We start from the raw sequence: 20,109 nt of genomic DNA, 5'->3' as shown, positions 1-20,109 counted from the left end.
CTGTTTTGTGTTTCTCTTGAGCAATAGCCTACAATCCAAAATGCCATGATGGAAATGAGTCAGTTTGCTCTCAAAAAGCACACAGCCCAGTATGAATTAGAGTGGCAAAACGAAGTCCTTGAATAGATCACAAGACATTCAGCTTCCACGCAACTGATTCCCTAACAGCACTGGTTTCGGGGGGATAACACAGATCTATTAGACTAGGCAGCATGAGTAATGCTGTTATAAGAAACGCCAAAGGGTTTATTCATGACACTTGCTGTGTAAAAGGGCGTTAATGAATGGTGTTCTTCGTGTGGATCAAGCCTAATAACTTTCCAGTCGGAGTCAGTCAGAGTTAGGATTGCTCAGATCCTCACCAGATTGTGTCTAGAACACTCTGGGATGTTTATGTTATTTTGATTTCACAGAAACTGGGGGAAAAAACAACTCTTGGAATGCTGACCGATGTCAGGTATACTTTTTTGTTGGGTTATGTAAAGCTTGTAAAGCAGCATTTAAGCTTGGGTCAAGGTCACCAAGAAGTAGGCTGCCAGCATTGCTAGAGAGTCCTGAAAATCATGGGTATTAAAGAGCAGACACTGAGGGAAATCAGAAATTCCATAATAGGAATAGAACTTTGCTCATTAAAAGACTGATTTGTGGTCCATTTCTTACTATTTAGTTGGGTTTTTTTTCCCCTCAGCTTCCTTTATTTCGATTTGATTTATGAGTAGTTAAAAATAGCATTTCATCTGAATTGTAACCAGCATGATAATTCATGGAAGTGCTACTTGACATTAGTAATTGTATCAGAATCTGGTCTAAACATTTCTGAATTGGGTCCAATCAAAAGCATGGGATTTAATAGCGCTGTGATTTTGGGCTGACTCATCTGAGTGGCTATTTTGGATTTTTCAAGGTATTACTGTCAGTAAGTAGGATTTTATTTTATTATTATTATTTTTTTTAGAGCAGAATTGCATGAAAGCCATCAAAGAGCATAAAATAAATAAATAAATAAAGATTAATGGTCCTCGCTGCCTTTCTGTCTTTAAAAATACCTCTCTGTACCTGTAGATGATCAGATGGAGGCTGACTGAATCAGAAATAGCCTGTTTTTACCATTTCACAAGGCTTTTCCATCACAATTGAAATAACTTCAGATCTTATGATGCCCTGCTCATTAGTATTTACTTGGAAGATGATTCCCTAATTTTAGCTGTGCCTGGGCTCAGGTAATCATGTTGGCTCCTGGTGCAGAGCAGACTCCTCCAGGGAGTGATTCATCCAACATCTTACGATGGGGAGAGAAAATTGCTGGAAGATCCTGTCCCTTCCCAGTGCTGCCTCCTGAGCCCACAGCTAGCTGAGCTGAGGCCATCATCTAAGTGACTAACAGAAATAGGAGAAATAGTCTGAGTTTTCTTGCTAAGAGGTGCAGCTAATAAACCCATGTGTCATGATGTAGAGGCATGGCCATTTCCAAGCAGAGCTGCCATAGGAGAGTGTTAGGACTCCTGGTACCATAGAGTACTGTGTGCCTGCAGTCTGTTCCATGTCCTTAATTCCTAAGAAGTACTCAAATCACGCACCTTAGTATCTCTGGACAGGTTTTAGGAAAAAGTGCTGACTAATGTGATACCTTCTTATCCCTTGCCACAGTTATCTGAAGATTAGGGCTGAAATGAAGGATAAAATTTTCCTTTGGTGTAGTGGTACCTGACTGCAGAGGCAGAGAGCCAGTCCTTACGCTTGCATTTCTAGCATTATGTTCTTCTCAAGCAGTTTGATTAACCTAAGGTATTTCAACTGAGCCCAGAATATCTCTGAATTCCATACAGTGGTAAACTGAGAAATAGTGTGGGTCTGAATGACAGGAATATTTAGAGGATAAGTAGTTACTTGCCTTGTTGTCACATTACCTTTGCATTAATGGTTTCCTGTGTTGTTAGTCCCATACCAAAACCTTATACACCTTATACACCCAAGAACCCACACCTACCAGACATCTCAGAGATGAGGGATAAAAGGGAGCTCTGGGAGTGGTTTGTGTGTGAAACATTATAGTGACATCCTACACCTCTGCTGCTCGATAGCAAGGATCCTGGCTCATGAAAACTTGCAGAAGGAGCACGGCAGACTTAGCAACTTGCTTCCTGCTGGCAGAGCCTGCTGCCAGCACAGCCCCACTTCCAGCTGCATGGAAATCATGGCATCCCAAAACTTGTATTTGATCTGCTTGCAAATCACAAGCAGCTCAAGCGCCTCAGTTATGCCACCTTGAATTAGCAGCATCTGCCTTCTGTGTATCCTTGGCACTCACCCTCTTTCCTTCCCCACATTCCTTGACTAAATATTATTTCTACTTGCAATAACATTGCGTTACATCACCACAGTGAGATGTTCTCTCTTGTCACTTCTGAGCAGTTGTTGGATGCCTCAAGATGTGTCAGTGACCTTGGTTGCATTTCAGCTGGGGGAGCAGTCAGCCTGTGATTTATTTTCCCCTGGTGGGACTATAAAGATCCATAACAAAGTCTCTTTCTGTGCAACACATAGATTAAAGGCAGGGTGTAAAGCTTGATTGCTTTTGAAATAAATTAATTTCCAGGTGTAGTTCTCATCAGCAAATATTGTGACACTTAGAATCATAGAATATCCTGAGGTGGAAGGGAACCATAAGGATCATCACGTCTAACTCCTGCTTCCACAAAGGACATGAGTCAAATTATCTGACATAAGGCTGAATGGCCAGCCTGGAAAAGGGCAAGTCCTGGCTACCAAGATGTCTTCTAATCATATTTTTAAGTTCCTACCCAGCACAAAACAGCGAACATAGTGCTTTTATAAATAGAAAAGATGGATCTGTCCACTACCAACTAAAATATTCTTTTGTTATAATAATGTAATGATTCTAAGAAGACTAAAATTGGCTAAAATTTTGCCACCAGAGATTCATCTGTGGCCCCCGTTACCACCATGGCATTTAGCCATCACAACATATTTGTCACTGCAACATCTCAGTAAGGTCAAACAGTTCTATGAGGGCTGGTGGGGAACTTGGTGTGGACAGAGACTGGGCATCTAAATTTCTGCTGAAGTCAGAGGATATTTAGCCACCTAAATACCTTTCCAAAGTTGGCCTGGTGCCTTGATTAGTCTCATGAGAGACCGAGAAACCAAGAGACCAAAATCTGCTCCTGCTTTTCCTAAGTCTCTTCAGCACATTTGTTCCATTTGCAGTGCAGCAACCCCTTCTCTCCTCACCTCCTTTTCATCAGGTTGTTGCTTTTAATCAGCAAATCTAGTAGTGCTGTAATACTAAGAAAATGTCCCTTCTACATTCAGAAGGATGTGGAAATTATTGGTAATACCCTGCTGGAGTCATTAAACCTGATCAGCAGGGCTGCCCGAGCTAGACTAATACAACATGGTCGACCTGGGGTAGTGGTGACTCATGATCAAAATATTCTAGATCACAAAAATCACTAGGAGAAACCACTGGGGCAGGTTTCAAGAGGCTTTGAATATTTTTGGATAAAGGAGTGAGGCAGTAAAATAGAAGACAAATCAGAAGGGAAAGAAAAGAACAAGGGAGGAAAGACTCCACGCAGGAGCTTGTGCTAGAAGTAATCCTCTTTAGCGTGTACTAACTGCAGATTTAAGAATTCAATAGTTGGGTGTTTTTTAACAATTGCCTTGTTATTGTTTTGCTCCTTTTCAGTTTGTGTGCGGTTCTTCCCATGCTGTTCTGTGGACATCTCAAAATTTCCAGGCAAAATTTGGTGGAGGCTCCGGAAAACTTGCTACAGGATTGTTGAACACAACTGGTTTGAGACTTTCATCATATTCATGATCTTGCTGAGCAGTGGAGCCCTGGTAAGTGTATCAGGATTTCCTTGCTAGTTGAAAGTAGACATGGGCCTAAGAAGAGATGTTCTTAAATTAGGTGATCTTAGGAACCCTCGTGGCTTATTTCTCAAATCAAAGTATGTTTGGGAGTAAAACAGGCTTTCTGCTTTTCTGATTTCATCTGCCTTTTCCATATAATGAGGAACTTTCTTCTGTTATAAAAGTATGATGTGCATAGGTTTTGAAAAGGTCATCTTTAAGGAAGTCTGCATGAAGAGGTAGCCAAGAATTACCACTTCAGTGTCCTATAGCTGCTCCTTGGTAGTTCCCATCTGAAGACTTGCATTTGGCTCTAGGCGTACCTTTTTCTTCCTTCTTTTACAACATATTTTCTGACCAGTGAAGGAAAAGATGCAATGAGCAGTGAATCAGAGAGCTACCAACAGAGGTAGTGGATGACTCCCATGTTCTGAACACAGTTTAGCTTAACCCACCATACTTTCACTGCCTAGAAATCTACTGCTTGCAGCTGGAATGAATGCTCACTCATGGAGACTGGTTGGTCATAGCTAATGACTCTGATAAAGGATCCTGTCCTGCTGAGATCCCACAGGGTGCTGGGATTATCTGCTCTGTATTACCAGCCCTCAGCTCTTTATAGTAGTGGCAGTTTCTTAGAGTTTGACTAATGGTTACTGATTTAATGGTTGGCAACCCTGCCTGTAACAGAGGGTTGGAACTGGATGATCTTTGAGGTTCCTTCCAACTCAGGCCATTCTGTGATTTACATGGGTCAGGAACATCCCTGATATTGGTAGGATTTCTCCCAGATTTCTGGCTGTTGATACAGCAAAGGGGTGTATCAGAAGTGTTCTGGAATTCGGTCCAGCAGCCGCTGATGTTCTCCTCAGTGAAGGAGTAAGAAATATATCTGCTAACTTTGTAGGCAGTACCGCATTTGGATGTGTTTTTCTGAAGGTTGAGATCAACTTCTGCCAAACGGATGAATCTTCTTTCAATATCCAAGATGAAAGTCTAGTTAGAAAGGTGCATGCTTCACCTCACCAGGGATAACCAAGGCTAGAAAGACAAAATGCAGCATGACTGGTAATGTAGCAGATTTACTAAAAGGAGCTGGAGAGGGAGAAGGCAATAAACAGAATAAACTACATCACAGCACCGCACGAAAGCCGAACACCCCACTGGGCTGTATAAATAAGCATGTTCTTCCACTCCAGTTGGCATCAAGGAGGCCTCAGCTGGAGCATAGACTGCAGCTCTGGGCACTGCACTTTGGGAAAGACGTGGACTAATTGAAGAAACTCCAGAGGAGGGCAACGCAAATTATCAGTGGCCTAAAAAAAAAAAAAAAAAAAAAAAAAAGAGGAAAATACAGAAGAACTGGGCTTATGTAGTTTAATGAAAGTCTTTGCAGGGAGAGATGAAGATGGAAATATATAAATGTTGTTGCAAAAAGGAAAGAGATAGACCATTCTTCAGGTCCACTAGGGATGGGCTGAAATTTCTCCCAGGGGATTTTATTTTATTATGAAAAGCAAAAGGCTGAATAACTTGTGTTGATACGAGGCCACTGAAAATTGTCATAGCTTTGCTGAAATCAATGGGTTCTGACAGTTTTTGCACCAGCTTGTGCATCAGTGTGTTAATTTTTTGATGCATTTTAAAAGGAGGCATGTCGTTTGCTGTAATATACTTTAAAGAAGTGCCCTTCCTTACATGTGTAATTAAAAGTGCCTTAGATTCTGAAGGCTAAAATACAAATCTCATTTACTTTTCATAGCGTACTTTTGTGTGTGTGAGTGTGATTTTGAATTCACTCAGTACAGTTCTGCAGAAGGGCAAATTCCACTGCACCTTCTCACATGTCAGCACCGTGCTTTAACATATCAGCACTGCACTTTTAGTGTTTGGATTAGAGATGCTGGGGGAAACACACATATGTGTGTTTTTTTCTGTTATTCTGAAGGAGCCTTTCAAAAAATTGAGCTCATCTGGCCACATCCCTGCAACACACAGAGTTCTTCAGGGAGTTTAAAGGATAATGGTTTAGCAGGCATGTTGAGAATGGATAGATGGTTGGACTTAATGATCTTAGAGGTCTTTTCCAGCCTTAATGACTCTGTGATTCTGTTCTCTTTGTATATGGTGGTCAAATCATGAGGATACATCTACAGCTAATTGCAAAAGATCTGAAAACCTTTCTTGTGCATTTAAGCCATAAATACTCAAACTGGGAGTCTGTGTTCTAACGTTAATTGTGGGTAATACTGTAGGTAACATGTTTAATTCTTTTTTAATACACAAAACAAGGCAGAAGAAACAACCCTTAATGTTTAGTTTAGTCTTTTTTGTAATGTCATAGCTTGTGCAGGAGTACAGTGCACCTGGGGCATTCAAGTTGCATATTCCTCACCACTTATTAAGCTTCTGCCTGGCTCACTGTGTGCTTGTGGTAGACCAAACAAAATGTACTTACTGACAAGTAGGTAGAAAACAGGGAGAGAAAAGATGGGAACAAGAGCAGGAAATCACTTTAAATAGTTTGTTGTTATTTTTGTGGTAATTGCAAAGTACAGCAAGTCATCTGACAAAGTGAGTGAGCCCCTACCAGAAGTGATAAACTCCCGTCTGTGCATTGTTTTCTGTGGCTTTCTCCAGCAGCTCTTTCACACCCTTGAAATATCATTTTTGAAGGCAAGATAGGAGATTGAGTCGCGGTGAAAACGTCACCCTGAAGTGTGGGGACAAATGGACAAGCGTTGGCTCGGGCTGCCAGAGCTGTCTTGTCAGTTTAATTACTGTTTCCTGGCAGGCAGAAGACCAGTGTGATCGCTGGAGTGACAAGTAGCACACTTCTTGTATCTGCAGGCACTGCATGTTTGCTAACTTTTGGAAGTTCCTCAGAAAGCAATGACAGATCTTGAAATATGTAAATGCAGATAATGAAGATGGTTAGCACAGACCCTCTCAAATAACACTGTGCTTTCCTGCTGCCAAGTGCTCCAGGTGACACAATGGGACCAGAGGAATATACCAAAGCTCGGGACTTCAAGGCTATAGGGACATGGAGGCAGTTTGGGTAACAATAGCTGCTTGGTCAGCTGGGGAGGCAGCTCCCAACCAAGCCCTCTGTGGGCCTCCTAGATACCAGGATCCTGTCTTATGGCATTATTAGATTATTTCTTGGTTATTATGGGATAACTTTACTTGTTTGATGTTAGTAGGCACATTGTTTCATATCATAAATATTTTAAAAGGGTTATTAAGTTGCTTGTACTTGATGCAGGCACCGAATGCCTTTTGATGATCCCCTACACAGGCTTAGTAGGACAGATGAGATGGGTAGATAGATACCTTGACCTTTAAAACATAATTGCTCTGTTAAGTGAATAATAATGAGCATTTCTCGAGGCAGGCAGTTGTAGCTACCTGAAATGTGGTGGCTGAACAGAAGCCAGGGAACTCCGTGCTCTGTAACACAGGCGTAAGCATGTTAATAACCCAATTTGTCATCATTAGCAGCAAGACATGTCTGACTAAATGTAAGGGTCAAATTCTGCCTGTTAGGTTAGGATCAGTCCAGTCTCTGTCTGTGCACTTATTCTGGTGGTAACACTGAACTATATAAGAAATCATTGCCAGTACATAATGTCCCATCAAATGATACTACAGATTTGCAGTAAAGCACTGATGCTTTCCGACACCATTCAGCAGTAGCTTTTAATCAATATTTTGCACTTTCCAGGCTTTTGAAGATATTTACCTTGAAGATCGAAAAAACATAAAAACCATGCTGGAATATGCTGACAAAATATTCACTTACATCTTTGTATTGGAAATGCTCCTGAAATGGGTGGCTTATGGCTTCAAGAAGTATTTCACCAATGCCTGGTGCTGGCTTGACTTCCTCATTGTCGATGTAAGTATTGTTTTGGAACTGTGCTGCTTCTTGTGTTGTGGTTTTGTGGTACAGAAGGATGGGCTGTTAAGTCTGGTAGCTTTGCATCAGCAAAATGACAGCTGTCACTCCGTGAGTAACAATCTTTGGTGAATGTGGAAGGTCACCAGCCTTACTATGTGACCATGTATCCCCAAGGGCACAGCATGCCCAACAAATTCAATGTCGTTGTCGGATGTGTTACCCTGCTAATGTAAGTAACATTTCCTTCTGGTTTCGTTTACAAGTGAAGGAGTCCAGAGGCAGGTGTGAATAATGTTCCCATCAAAGTGATGTCACTATTACAAAACCATCAGAAGACCAGAAACATTGCATCCTCCACAATAGCTTTAATATCTCATCACAAAGTATCAATAGAGGCAGTTATCTCCCCGAGGCCATTTCTTGTGAGCTTAAAGTTTTAATATGGAAGGTTGGCAGAACTATACCATGATTGCAACTTATTAAACTTCTGATAAATTATTTCCCCCCCCCCCCACCCATTGTAAGTCTGAACCTCCACTCAGGGGAAAGCTGCTCTATCTTTGGCACTATTCCAGAAAAGCACTTCAATGAGATGATTTACTGGTTTGAAGTTATGAGCTTGTCTAAGTGCACTACTGGATCAGAGCCTTTGGAAGCTTCTCCAGAGCTTTAATAAATTGATTTATGAAAAGGAAGTTCTTTACATAAATTGTAAGTCATAAATTCCTCTTTGCATACATGCTTGGAAACCTCTTAAATTGAAGGCACTTATTTTTCACAGATTAGCTTCAATAAAAGAGGAAGGCCTGGTTTAATTATCTAACCACAAAATTGGAAACCACCAGTTCCTAATTTATAGCCCAATCCTGAAAACTGTGCTTACTTTGGTTTAGGTCAAGTGACATAGCTTTTCTTCTGTGATTTCTCCATCTTTCTAATGAGACTGCTAGGACTTATGTAAAGTTATGTGGGTTTCCAGGAGCTAATGTTCGTCATGAGCTTCTGGGGATTAGGGGAGCTAGATGAAAGATCAGTAGTGTCACAGTTGTAGGTAGGTAGGGGTCTCCCTGACAGGATCAACTGTTTGCATGGTGAATTCACCAAAGCAATTTGGTGCTCTGCTGCATTATTAACAATAATTAGAGCTAAGGGTACAACCACAATCCCCTCCCTAGGACTCCCACTAGGGAGCATACCCACTGCATACCCACTGCCCTGACTTATTTTACTAACCCACGTGTAAATACTATTTTCACAGGCTCCCCAAGCTAGCCCAAAAGTTGTCTCACCATTGGGTTGGTTTAGTTACTTCCTCAACCCTACAAAAGTGTTTGTCCTTTAGCATCCTCCATTTAAAAAGCTTTTCCTCATGTCCCGACATTTCCTTCAAAGTCATTTGCCAACACAGATTATGAGAACTGTTACTGTATTTTTAGCAGGTTTAACAGATGCTCTTCTACCCTATTACTCACGTACTCTGCCAGTCAGAATTGGCAGAGTAACATTTTTACAGCACACTTTTTACTTGCATTTACATTTTCTTTTTGGTCCTTTGAGAACCAAATCACTGCAACTGAGCTGCAGAAGGGATTGAATGGGTGAATTAGCTCCTCCGAAAGAAGCAGATGAACCACTTGTCTGATTTTCTCAAATTTATTTGTTTAAAATTATTCACTTAAAAATTCTTGATCTGCAAATTATTCATTAGTAATTTGGTGTCGGTATTCATAATTCAAGCTGCAATGGTTGATTTTTCTTTGGACATGGGAAACCATCTATCATCTGTTTTCTTCTCATTGTACAAATACAACTCAGAGCCCTTTCTCTGCTGTGAATAATTCATAAAACAATCTCAAAATTTGCAAGCATTCACTGTTTCTAAATGGGAAGTGAACCCAAAGGAGCTGTAAGCACATTGCTGAAGAATTGTTATTTCCTCATACTTACCCTGCTCAGTGAAAGACCTTTGACTCTGATTTGGGCCTGTGGAGCAGCAGAGGCCTCATTCCGCAATTGTGGATTACTAAAGAAAACTGTGTCTTGCAGAGACTGAACATCACAGTAATCTGCAGACTGAGGGCTGTTTTTGCTGGGGTAGAATCCCTAAAGGAAGACCTCTGACAATGGGCCTCTGCATCTCAAAGAAGTGTGTTAGCGTAGCAAAGCAGAAAGAGACAGCTTTCAAATACAATGCAATACAATAAAGTCATGTCAATGATGCTGCAACTGATTTCTTTGAGAGGAAAGTAGGAAGGAATAACCAAACCACAAGCAGAGGCTTACTTCAGTTTAGGGAACCCGGGAGAGATGCCTTAAAAGTCTGCTGAAATACTGAACAATGTATATCCATACGTTGCCTCCCTGCAAACAGCAAGTGCACCCTGAAAATCAGCTCACTTCTACAAACAGAACTTTCCTATGCACGCAGACTGGAGTGATGAGGAGTGTAAGTCACAGCTATTTTCAAAGGACAAAATATCAGAGACTGCAGTGTGTCTGATGTGAAAACAGACATCAGCATCACCATCAGGAATGGTGTTTATGCATGAGCCTCTTTTCCAGGCTGCACAGGCAAATATTTTCACAAAGAATAGATATTTTCCAAGTATTCATGCAATCAAAACCTCTTCATGCTAAGCAGATTAAATAAAAAGTACAAACAGGGCCAGAGATGAAGGCGCATGGCATTCAAACCAAATGTTTATGAAAACTGCTCTCAAGCAGGCATGTCCTGCAGCAGGCAAAGACAGTCAGGATTTAGAACAGGGAGTAGATAAACTCCACCGGTTGTGCATGCTGGCATCATGTTTGGTGTCACTTTCAGCTCTTTCCTCTGCCCTATAAATATTATCTCGAGCTTATCTAGTTCAAGCTTCATTGAGGTAATGCTCAGCATCGTTTGGAGGGCTGAGATGTTGCAATCAGCAGCTTCTTGGATTGATGGTTGGACTAGATGATCTCAGTGATCTTTTCCAAACATAAGGATTCCTTCCGTTCTATTCCATTACTTCCCATCCCCTCCCTTCCACTTGCTTATCACACACTGTAGAGGAAGGGAAAGACCATGCAGAAGCCGTCGATAGAAAACTCTCTCAGAAACAGGATGTAATGTCTCTAACTCATTGGTAGCAATACTCGAAAAAAAAGCCACAGGCAGGTTTCATGTCCTGTGGCATACACAGAAAAATCCTCTTAAGCGGGCACCAATGTCATCTCTCTACAAAAGTCCATTATTGCAAATCCATCATCTCCACTGCAGCTTTTTACTACAATTTAATTGACCAAGAGTTAGTTCAGATCGAGATTTAAAAGAACCTGATTGTTGCTTACTGGTTTCAGGGTGAGCGCTACCCCACAAATTCTTCCTGAGGTTATCACATCTTTCAACATTTGATACTTGGAAAAGATCTTTCCTAAAGCAATTGCTTGTTGTGAAGGTTATAACAGGAAGTGTTTCTGGTGTTTGCCTGACACTGCTGAGTTTCTACTTGGAGATCTGTACTCCCCATTGAGCACCTTTCCAAATTTCCTGTTCACTGCCAAATTTCCTGCCTGCTTGTCTAAGAACTGCTCATGAATGTTCACTCATTAAATACACCGTCGTTTTCACTGAAAGCTTAAAAAATAATAATAATAAAAAATAGATATTTTCCAGCATAGTTTCCTGGAAAGCTCTTGCTCTGAGACTTCTACTTAGAATACTTCACTGCCTGATGAGTTAAAGAACAGCTAATAATCTTTGGGTTTGAGATGAATAAGTTTAACAGTCTTTCTATCCCTAGCTGAGAATTGAATTGTATTAAATTATGCCCTTGTGTTGGATTGTCTTTAAGTGACAATTAAAAACTTGCTGTGAGAAGTAAATATTGACAGCTTATGATTATTTTAATTGTTTTTGTTTTTGTTTTGCATCTGTACTCCCCGTTGATTAGCAAGGTGATTTCTGTTTGCTTTACCAGTAATTACACAATCTGCCTTAATGAGTTGCTCCAAGACAGCACTGAAATCCAATTTGTATTCTTTGGATAGTGTCTTAAAAACATGTGGATTTCATCTAGTTTCTGTTTGGAAAAGCACAGGGGAACAGAATGACAGAAATACAGCTGAGATATAGAGTAAAAATCATATAGCTTGTCACTTGGAGAAGCATCTTGTGAGTGAATTTATTAGTGCTCTCTGTGAGCTATTGCAAATCCACAGGTTACGGCAGAGCATTATTACCTCAGAGCAGGTTTCCGACTGGTTTCCTTCCAATTTCTCAAAGCAAATACTCTTGTGGGATGTTTGAGGATGTCTCAGTGCATTCTTCTGGGCTTTTGCCAATGACATAAACCTCCCAGCTCACTAATAGAAAAGAGAATCCCTCTCCACAAGCCAGGGAGCCTTTCTTCAAAGAAAAAAATAATAATAATAAATATAAATATATATATATATAATGCTGTTTTAGTCCATGTTGGCTAATTCAGGATAAGCAGGGAAAAACATTCCATGTGAAGATAAGGGGTTTTTATGTGTGTTAGCAGGTCAGTGGGCACTGTAAATCTTTCTTCTGCCTCTGCATGCTTTATCTCAACACAACACATGCGAAAACATCAAAATGTCTTGTTTTATCTTGGTTTGCACCCCATGTTGGTTACCACATAGATGCCAAGTGCAGCACAAGCTGGATTTCAGGCAAGGCATAGCAGGACAATGTTTGCTTCAGTCATAGGAGCAGGAACAGGTGAATGAAGGTGATGAGAAAAGTCCAGCAGGAAGCTGAGCTTACATGTTGTGAACTGGTTGCAGTATGAAGATTTATTTATTAATGGAGAATTTCAGCTTTTGAAAGTGATGTAAAAAACTCAGCTCAGATTGTGCTTAACTGGATTTATCAACCTTTGCTTTTTCTTGAATAGATTTTCAATACTCTTTTATTAGAAGAACGTTATGAAAATACCTTTGGCCTCAGGGTGTGGCAGGGAAGGTTTGGATAGGATATTATGATGGTTGGACTGGATGGTCTTGGAGGTGTTTTCCAACCTTGGTGATTCTAGGATTCTAGAATTCTAGGATTAGGAAGAATTTCTTCTCAGAGTGGTCAGGCACTGGCACAGGTGGTGGGAGGTGATGGAGTAACCGTTCCTGGTGGGATTCAAGGAACATGGAGATATGACACTGAGGGACACAGGCAGTGGGCATGGTGGGATAGGTTGAGGTTAGACTTGGTAATCTTAGAGATCTTTTCCAACTTCAATAATTCTGTGGTTCTATGAGAAAGAGAGTAGTGGATGAAACCTTTGATCTCTTGCATGCAGTCTGCCAGGCCATCTCCATCAGCATGACAGCCAGATTCCTTACAGAGTGATGTTCTCCCATAGATGCAGGATCATCTCTGGGAAGGAGATGTGAAGCATATTTAAGAGTGCAGATAGCTTTCCATGCTCTATTGGTCAATGGAGGATTTTCCTACAGTTGTTCTTCCTGATAACCAGCACCTTTGCAACCCCAGTTGCTGCAGTGTGCAAAACATCTTCCCACTGCACCTGAAGCTTCATCCTGGATGCTGAACAGGGTGCTGAAAAGACTGGTAGCAGTCAAAGGGGGATAAAAAGGGGTTAGGAGGTAACCTGAAGTCTTTCCCCAGTGGTGCAGAGATGCTGGATTGACCTTCTACTTTGTCTAGGCTGTGCTTTGGGATGCTTTGTGCTATGAAAATGAGGACTCCTTCTTCTACTCTGACACCATTGTATTGTGTCCTTCCTGAACAAGGAAACAAGGAAAGCCAGAACTTCAATTGTTGAAAACAGTGCACCCACACTTTTCTCTTTTTCTTATGCATTATGTCATATTCAAGTAATGCTGAGCCTGATTCTGCCCAGAAATAAGCATCCTTTCAGCTCAGCACCTCAACTCCCACCAGCTGCGATGGAACTGGAGCACATCCGATGGGGCTGAGCCCCGGGGAAATGTTCTCTCAGCAATCACTATGCACACCCCTGGCATTATAACACCATCTTCAAGTAATAAATAATAATCGAGCGTATCCCCATCTACTCCTGACAACAGCAGTTGGCATCAAAGGGTACCCTGGGATGCATCAGGTGATGTTTTCATAGATCTTCTGAAGGGAAGAATATCGTTTCTGCTCAGCTGTCCTAAATCAAGGCTGTCTCTGCACGGCATCTGGATGAGAAGCAGAATGGAGTTGACAATGAAGAAATTCTTTTGCTCCAAATCACAGCAGGAATACCTGATTTTCCCAAGCAGCTGCACCCACGCAACCACCTCTGCTGCAAGAAGGAAAATCCCGGCCATGTGCTGACTTATCTAGAGGTGTCCCACAGTCCCCAGAAGTCACACTAATGCTTCTGCAATCCTTACCTGTGCTGATAAATGGCACCTGCAAGTCTGGCAAAGCCACAATGGGAAGACTATAGAAAAGTAGCACTATCAAATCGTTAAGGATGGAAAAGACCTTTAAGATCACCAAGTCCAACCATTGTCCCACTCCCACTATGCCCACTGACCATGTCCCTCAGTGCCACATCTCCAAGTTCTGAAAACCTCCAGGGACAGTGACAATACCACCTCCCCAAACAGCCTGTGCTAATGTGTTACCACTCCTTCTGAAAAAAACATTTTTTCTAATGGAAAAGATGAACTGAGACAGTCTGAAAACCCATTTGAAGTAGCTGGGGTGGGAAACTCATGAATCCCAAAGGTGAACAGGCCCTTTGGCATCTCTCTGGATGCAGGCACACAGTAGCAGGTTGCTCAGCTTGCTCCCAGAAATAAGCTGAGGTTTAATTCCTGGCTCACAGCCATTTGTTTTGGGAACGCTCTAGAGCTGTTAGAAAAGCCTGAGCAGGTGTGAAGAAGGTGACAGATTAAGAGAACAGCAAGACATAAAGAGGTTCTTCTGGAGATTGCCAGGAAGCAATTGGAATGGAGAAACGATGTATGGAGAAGCCCTTGGGACAGCAAGGGAGCCACATATTGCCTCAAAACACACTGTCTTGAAATCTGTGGACATGAGAAGCAGGGAACGGGCTGAGGGGATGGAATATGAATAGACTTTCACAGCTTTAGTTTGAATATTAGATGGAAAAAATAATAATAATAAAATTAAAGAGGAAATTCCCTCTAGACAAAAAGGCTGAGTGCATGTGAAAGCCTTTTTTAACCTGATTTATAAGAATTAGTGCCTGGCTTTCCAGGAGATAATTTTTTGTTTATAATTAAGCCGAGCACTCATGTATCCCATTGTATTACCATACATGAGAGCACTTCAGAGCAGAAGCAGACCTGCTGCTATGAGGGCAGCCCTTTGTTACTGTGTTCATCCCCATACCATGGTCAGCTTCAGAGTCCATGGCTTTCACTTGAACTTAAGGGCTGTGGCTCAAGGAGGCAGGCAGAAAGGTGGAAGTTTGGCACAGGGTAACTTAGTGTCAGCAGTGTCCTAATTTATGGGATTTTATTTACTTTTCTGCCTTTTGTTGCTGCTGTGCAGCTCCTGGATTTGCAGGTGCAATCATGCATTAGGCATCTGTGAGGCAGAAAATGCAGTGCCCGAGTGAAAGGGTAAACAGATATGAGAAAAGATTAAGGGGATGATAACTTCTGCTCGGATGTGGTAGGTACTGGAGGGAACATCAACATTATTACAGCCCCTTTTCATCTGAGGCTATTTTAGAGAGCTAACAGACGTCTCAACTGTATTTGCAAATTCCTGTTTCCCTCTAGTTTTCTCATTCTGTAGCGAGGGTAGAGATGTAACTTTGTTCCTTTCCGAATGAGGAGAAGCAACTGGGGACCAGGGGTCTGGTTTATAATGGCACTGAGCTGCCACGTTGCATGTGGGAATCTGATGGAGGAGACACGCAAAGTAATCCCAGCTCTCTTCTTTCTACCTTGCATTTAAGAAATAAATAACTAAATGAATTAAGCACAGTTAAAGAGAGACAGGTGTTGCTGGGGCACACAAAAAGCTACTTGAAAGCACTGGGGGCCTGTATTAACTGAAATGGCTTATTAAATAAGTGGCCCAAGCTTTCAGCTCAGCTTCTGTGTTCCCTTTTGGACGGCATTTTTCTTCTTCCTCCCACTCCCCAGTCTCTCATTGGAGCAAACAATGCACATCCCTGAGTGCACACAGCACATGCCGTGTCCTCAACCAGGGCCAAGGTCTGTGCTTCTCTCCCAGCTTGCAGGGTGTGTAGTTAGCAGTAACCTTCTCACAGGTTCGAGGCACTGAATTGGCAGCCCAGACCAAACAGTTTATTCCTTGGCTCTGCTGTTAATTCATCTCAGTGGTGATGTGTTCTGTGCCAAGAAGCATCGCACTGCTTGTTATCTGGAAGGATGTGCTTTTAGGATGGTAAGAAAACTGCAAAGATAGATAGATAGATAGATAGATAGATAGATAGATAGATAGATAGATAGATAGATAGATAGATAGATAGATTAGATAGATAAAAGGTCTCAAATCTGCATCCTTGTTAAAGGGAGCTCTATCAGGCTCAGGTGAAGTGCTGCTCTCCAAGACTGTGCCCAAATAGAGGGTGTGCATGCTCCTGAAGTACTATTGTAATGTATGCATATAGAAAGTAACCCAACTACTGCTATAAATGCAATAGCTCCTTGGGAAAAAGTCTGTCTCCTTTGATTAAAGACCCTTTCCTCTGTGTGTGCTGAAAGGAAACTCATTATTGCACTTCCTACTTTACAATGCTTTTTTTCCATGGTCTTAAAATTCTCTTTTGACAGCTTTACTGGGGTTTATATCAGTTTACAACACCAATTTCTTAAGTCACTGTCAGATAGTGAAGACATATATACCCATTCTGTGACTTTATCTCTGTGTTCATAATTTCGGTAGTCCGAGAAGTGCTGCATATCTCTTAGCTCATGAGTTATGTGAGTACCAATGCACTCCCTGTAGAGTAGTTCAAGGAGTTTGAAACATCTGATAGCTCAGAGAAGTGCTTTATAAAGCCAGTGCTGGAAAAGAAGCTGATACATTTTCTAAGGAGCTCATTTTGCCATCCCCACCACTTTGCTTCTCACAAGTGGATACAGGACCCACCATGGCTGGGTTGTAGAAAGAACACTGAGCATCATGGGAGTGACTACATCCTGATTCTTGGACAAGACTTTCTTAAATGTAATTTAGTAGTGATTGAGAAGTTTAGGCATTGTTCTCATTAGAAGCGTAATAGCAACAACTTCGAAGAGCTATCAGTGAGACTAGTCTCCTTTTAGAGATCATTGCTTGTATTACAGCAGTCTGATCCACTGATTCTTCTTGATTTTGCCTTGGAAACACCTGTAAATGTTGTACAGTGACAGACCCATGCTGCTAAGTTTTATAGATGATACAGGCTTGCTTTCAGAACACCATGCATTGGCCAGATAACCCCCATAGCTGGCATTTCTGATGCTCAGTGCAGTCACAGGGTTTAAAAGCTCTGATTTTTTTCTCGAGCGTAACACTGAAAATGGCAAGGAAATGAAAGATGTGGAGTTCATTCATCTTCCACTGTGTGTGTCTCCAGGAAGCTGTCATTCAAACCCCTTCAAGATCCATCATTTTCCCCAGCAAAGGAGATCTAGATAAATTGCATATAGAAATATGGTGCATAGATAGAACTGTAGATATAAATATAGGTAAAACTACCTGTGAGCCAAGAAAGTGAGGAACAGGAGAGACATATTTCCCTAAATGCCAGGATCAAAGAGAGTTCAGCAACACCCATCTCTCTACAGCGGTGGTAAGAAGCCAAGTTGTGTATGCAACATCAGCTGTGGTCTTGCTCAAAGCCTGGGATTTACAAGGTGGTAAATGCTGCTTCTTTCAGGGGTTTCCACTTTTTTAGGGTGGAATTCTTTCTGGGAACTTGCTGAGAGTGCTGAGGTTGAGTTTTTGTTGGGCTGTGCTGATATGAAGAGCTTCGCTGTGACTGAAATCCCAGCCCATGGGACTGTTGGGATTTCGGCCATTAATGTTTGTAGAGGCAGGACCCCATCCCATTTAGGAGGACCCTTCTGCAGCCCAACACACTCTTATTGTTGACTAGGCTGTGAACTGGGGCTTGTGATAGATAGCAAACTCCAATGGAAGCATCATCTTGGGGACTTAAGAGGAACCCCAAAAAATCAAGAAGTAAAGGGGATATGGAGCAGCCTAGAGCTAAAGTGGAGGGTACTGCTACTTGATAAAGGGAAGGGAAGGGAAGGAAGGTTTGGACAGAAAATTGTGAAAGCTTCTTAGTAAGTTCTAGCAGGTTCTAGAAGGTATCTCAAAGACGATGTTAGAAGCGGAGCACCTGCAAATAAGAACAATAAAAAGGCATCTTCAATCCGAAGAGGTGCACTGGAGGGTGAGAGGCTGTAGCTTGCCCATTAACATGTGTGTCATGCAAAAGAAATCTCAACCCCAACAGCAAGTTGTGCATTTTAAGGGAAACACTTAAGATAGTAGGATTCCTTAGGATACACCCGAGCCCCGTAATGTTACAGTGCTGTCTGGTCTTCAGAAACATTTTTTTCTCTGAAAATACAACAAAGCAGATACTGGAAAGATTAGAAATATGTGCAGTATCATGAATGTGGAGGCTGTGCAGGTCCTGTTGGTGTTTTCTGGGTGCCTGCACCATTCTCATACTGAGCAGGGAACAAAAGCAGAAACTTAAGAGTAGCTCCAGGCTGTAGCAGGAAAAAAAATCTTGCAGAAACCGCTGACTTCACCTTTTGCTGTGATTATGTGGGGCAGTCAGCACCAATTTTGAAAACTGCTTGTTTTTTTATTTCCTAAAAATAACCTCCCAGGTCACTTTTAATCAAGTCCAAATGGCCAAGTCTGTTGGTAAGTGATTCTCCTATAAATAATATTTGACGGGGATACCTTCAAAACCAACGGATGAGCATTTAAACAAGTTGCCACAAACTCAGTTCTGATTCCAGCCTTGTAAATCATTGCCAAATATCACACTGCTTCGTGGCCTAATCCTCTGAATAGATATCTAATGCTGTGTAAATCTGTGTCAGGAGGACAGCAGCACCTGTGATGTGTATCAGGGTGACATTTGTGGCACTCTAGAGAAAATGGTAATCTGCTCAGATCCAAGGACTGATCTTTGAACAGGACATCATCCACCTTGATGGAAAAGGGAGTTAAGGATGTAAATCTGGGATGAAAGGGAAAGCGTGCAGATGCACATAACCAGGGCAGGTTGGAAACCTTGAAAATATCTGACTTGTAGTTACTGGGCAAAGCAAGCAAAGGAGGGTGTTGAGTGCTCTTTATTGATTCATTATAAATCTCTACATTTATTTTACAGTGAATGAGATCACTCTGAAGTGTATGAGTGTGCAGATTGTGGTTCAGTCACTGAGTGTACTATTTTTCTTATACCTCCTGCCTTTCTTGATAGGGAGTCCCAAGGTTTTGTGGGGTTGAGGCCATTTTCTCTGCCAGTCTTTCCCCCAAAGACATAAATATGTGCCATGTTGTTGCCCTTTGGAGAATCTCCATGTGGAGATTCATTTTGGTTTCTTTTTTAATACAAGGAGATGGGCAGTATGAAAGCTCTAAGAACATGAAGAGCATTGAAACCCCTCCATGATTCCTTTAGATCTGAAAATATTTCAAAATGTATTTCAATGAAGTAGGCTTTGAGATGTATGGGCCTTAGCGCTGAGCACCGATTGAGCTTCCTCTCCCTTTGGAGGCTGTGGAGGAACCAGAATGAAATGAAAAAGTGCAGATTCAAAGCAGGATTATTTTAGAGTCTATGTTACTAAATCAGTTCAGCAATCCAGAAGACTTGTTTTCTAATGAGTAAGTGTAAGATGGATAATTGAATGGTAAGACTAAAATCTTTTATCTCATCTGGGAATGGATAGATCTTACAGGTGCTTTCATCTGGAAAGCCCTAAATTATAGCACTTAGATGACTCATCATGTCTTCGGTAGTGGGAGAGGCACACACACCTTGAGCATGGGTGTCAGAGAATGCTGCTTTCATAACAGAGATCTCTTTTCTCATCCACTTTGTGCAAGCTGACATTGAGAGGAATTCTCTGTACTTGGTTAAAAGGAAACCGACATCTTTGAAAGTGTATTCTATAAAGTTTGCATTTAATATGGGAAGAAAAAAAAAATATTTTGTGAGTTGGTAGGAGTTCTATATATGTGAGAATGTAAAAACATCATTTCTGTCTCTGTTGTTCCAATTAAATGACTCTCATTTAAAGCTGGGGTTGTTTCCACTGTTCTAACCAGCTGTTTCTTTTCAGAGAGAAAAGGCAGAAGGAAAATGGCAGAAGCATACTAACAGCTTGGA

The 20,109-nt window shown here is 41.5% G+C and overlaps 1 protein-coding gene across 1 annotated transcript in view; it reads left to right on the top strand.

The window, feature by feature from the left end:
• LOC140249057 (sodium channel protein type 5 subunit alpha-like) overlaps positions 1-20,109 on the top strand; it is a 199,249-nt gene that overhangs the window by 159,032 nt on the left and 20,108 nt on the right. Inside the window, exons 20-21 of the mRNA XM_072330304.1 lie at positions 3,710-3,864; positions 7,604-7,777. Of these exons, the coding sequence (XP_072186405.1) occupies positions 3,710-3,864; positions 7,604-7,777 (329 nt within the window). The remainder of the gene's footprint in view (positions 1-3,709; positions 3,865-7,603; positions 7,778-20,109) is intronic.

The sequence above is a fragment of the Excalfactoria chinensis genome, chromosome 2 (assembly GCF_039878825.1).
Source record: "Excalfactoria chinensis isolate bCotChi1 chromosome 2, bCotChi1.hap2, whole genome shotgun sequence".
Taxonomy (NCBI): Eukaryota; Metazoa; Chordata; class Aves; order Galliformes; family Phasianidae; genus Excalfactoria; species Excalfactoria chinensis.
The sequence above is the reverse complement of the archived record's forward strand: the minus strand, read 5'-3'. Positions and strand labels throughout refer to the sequence as shown.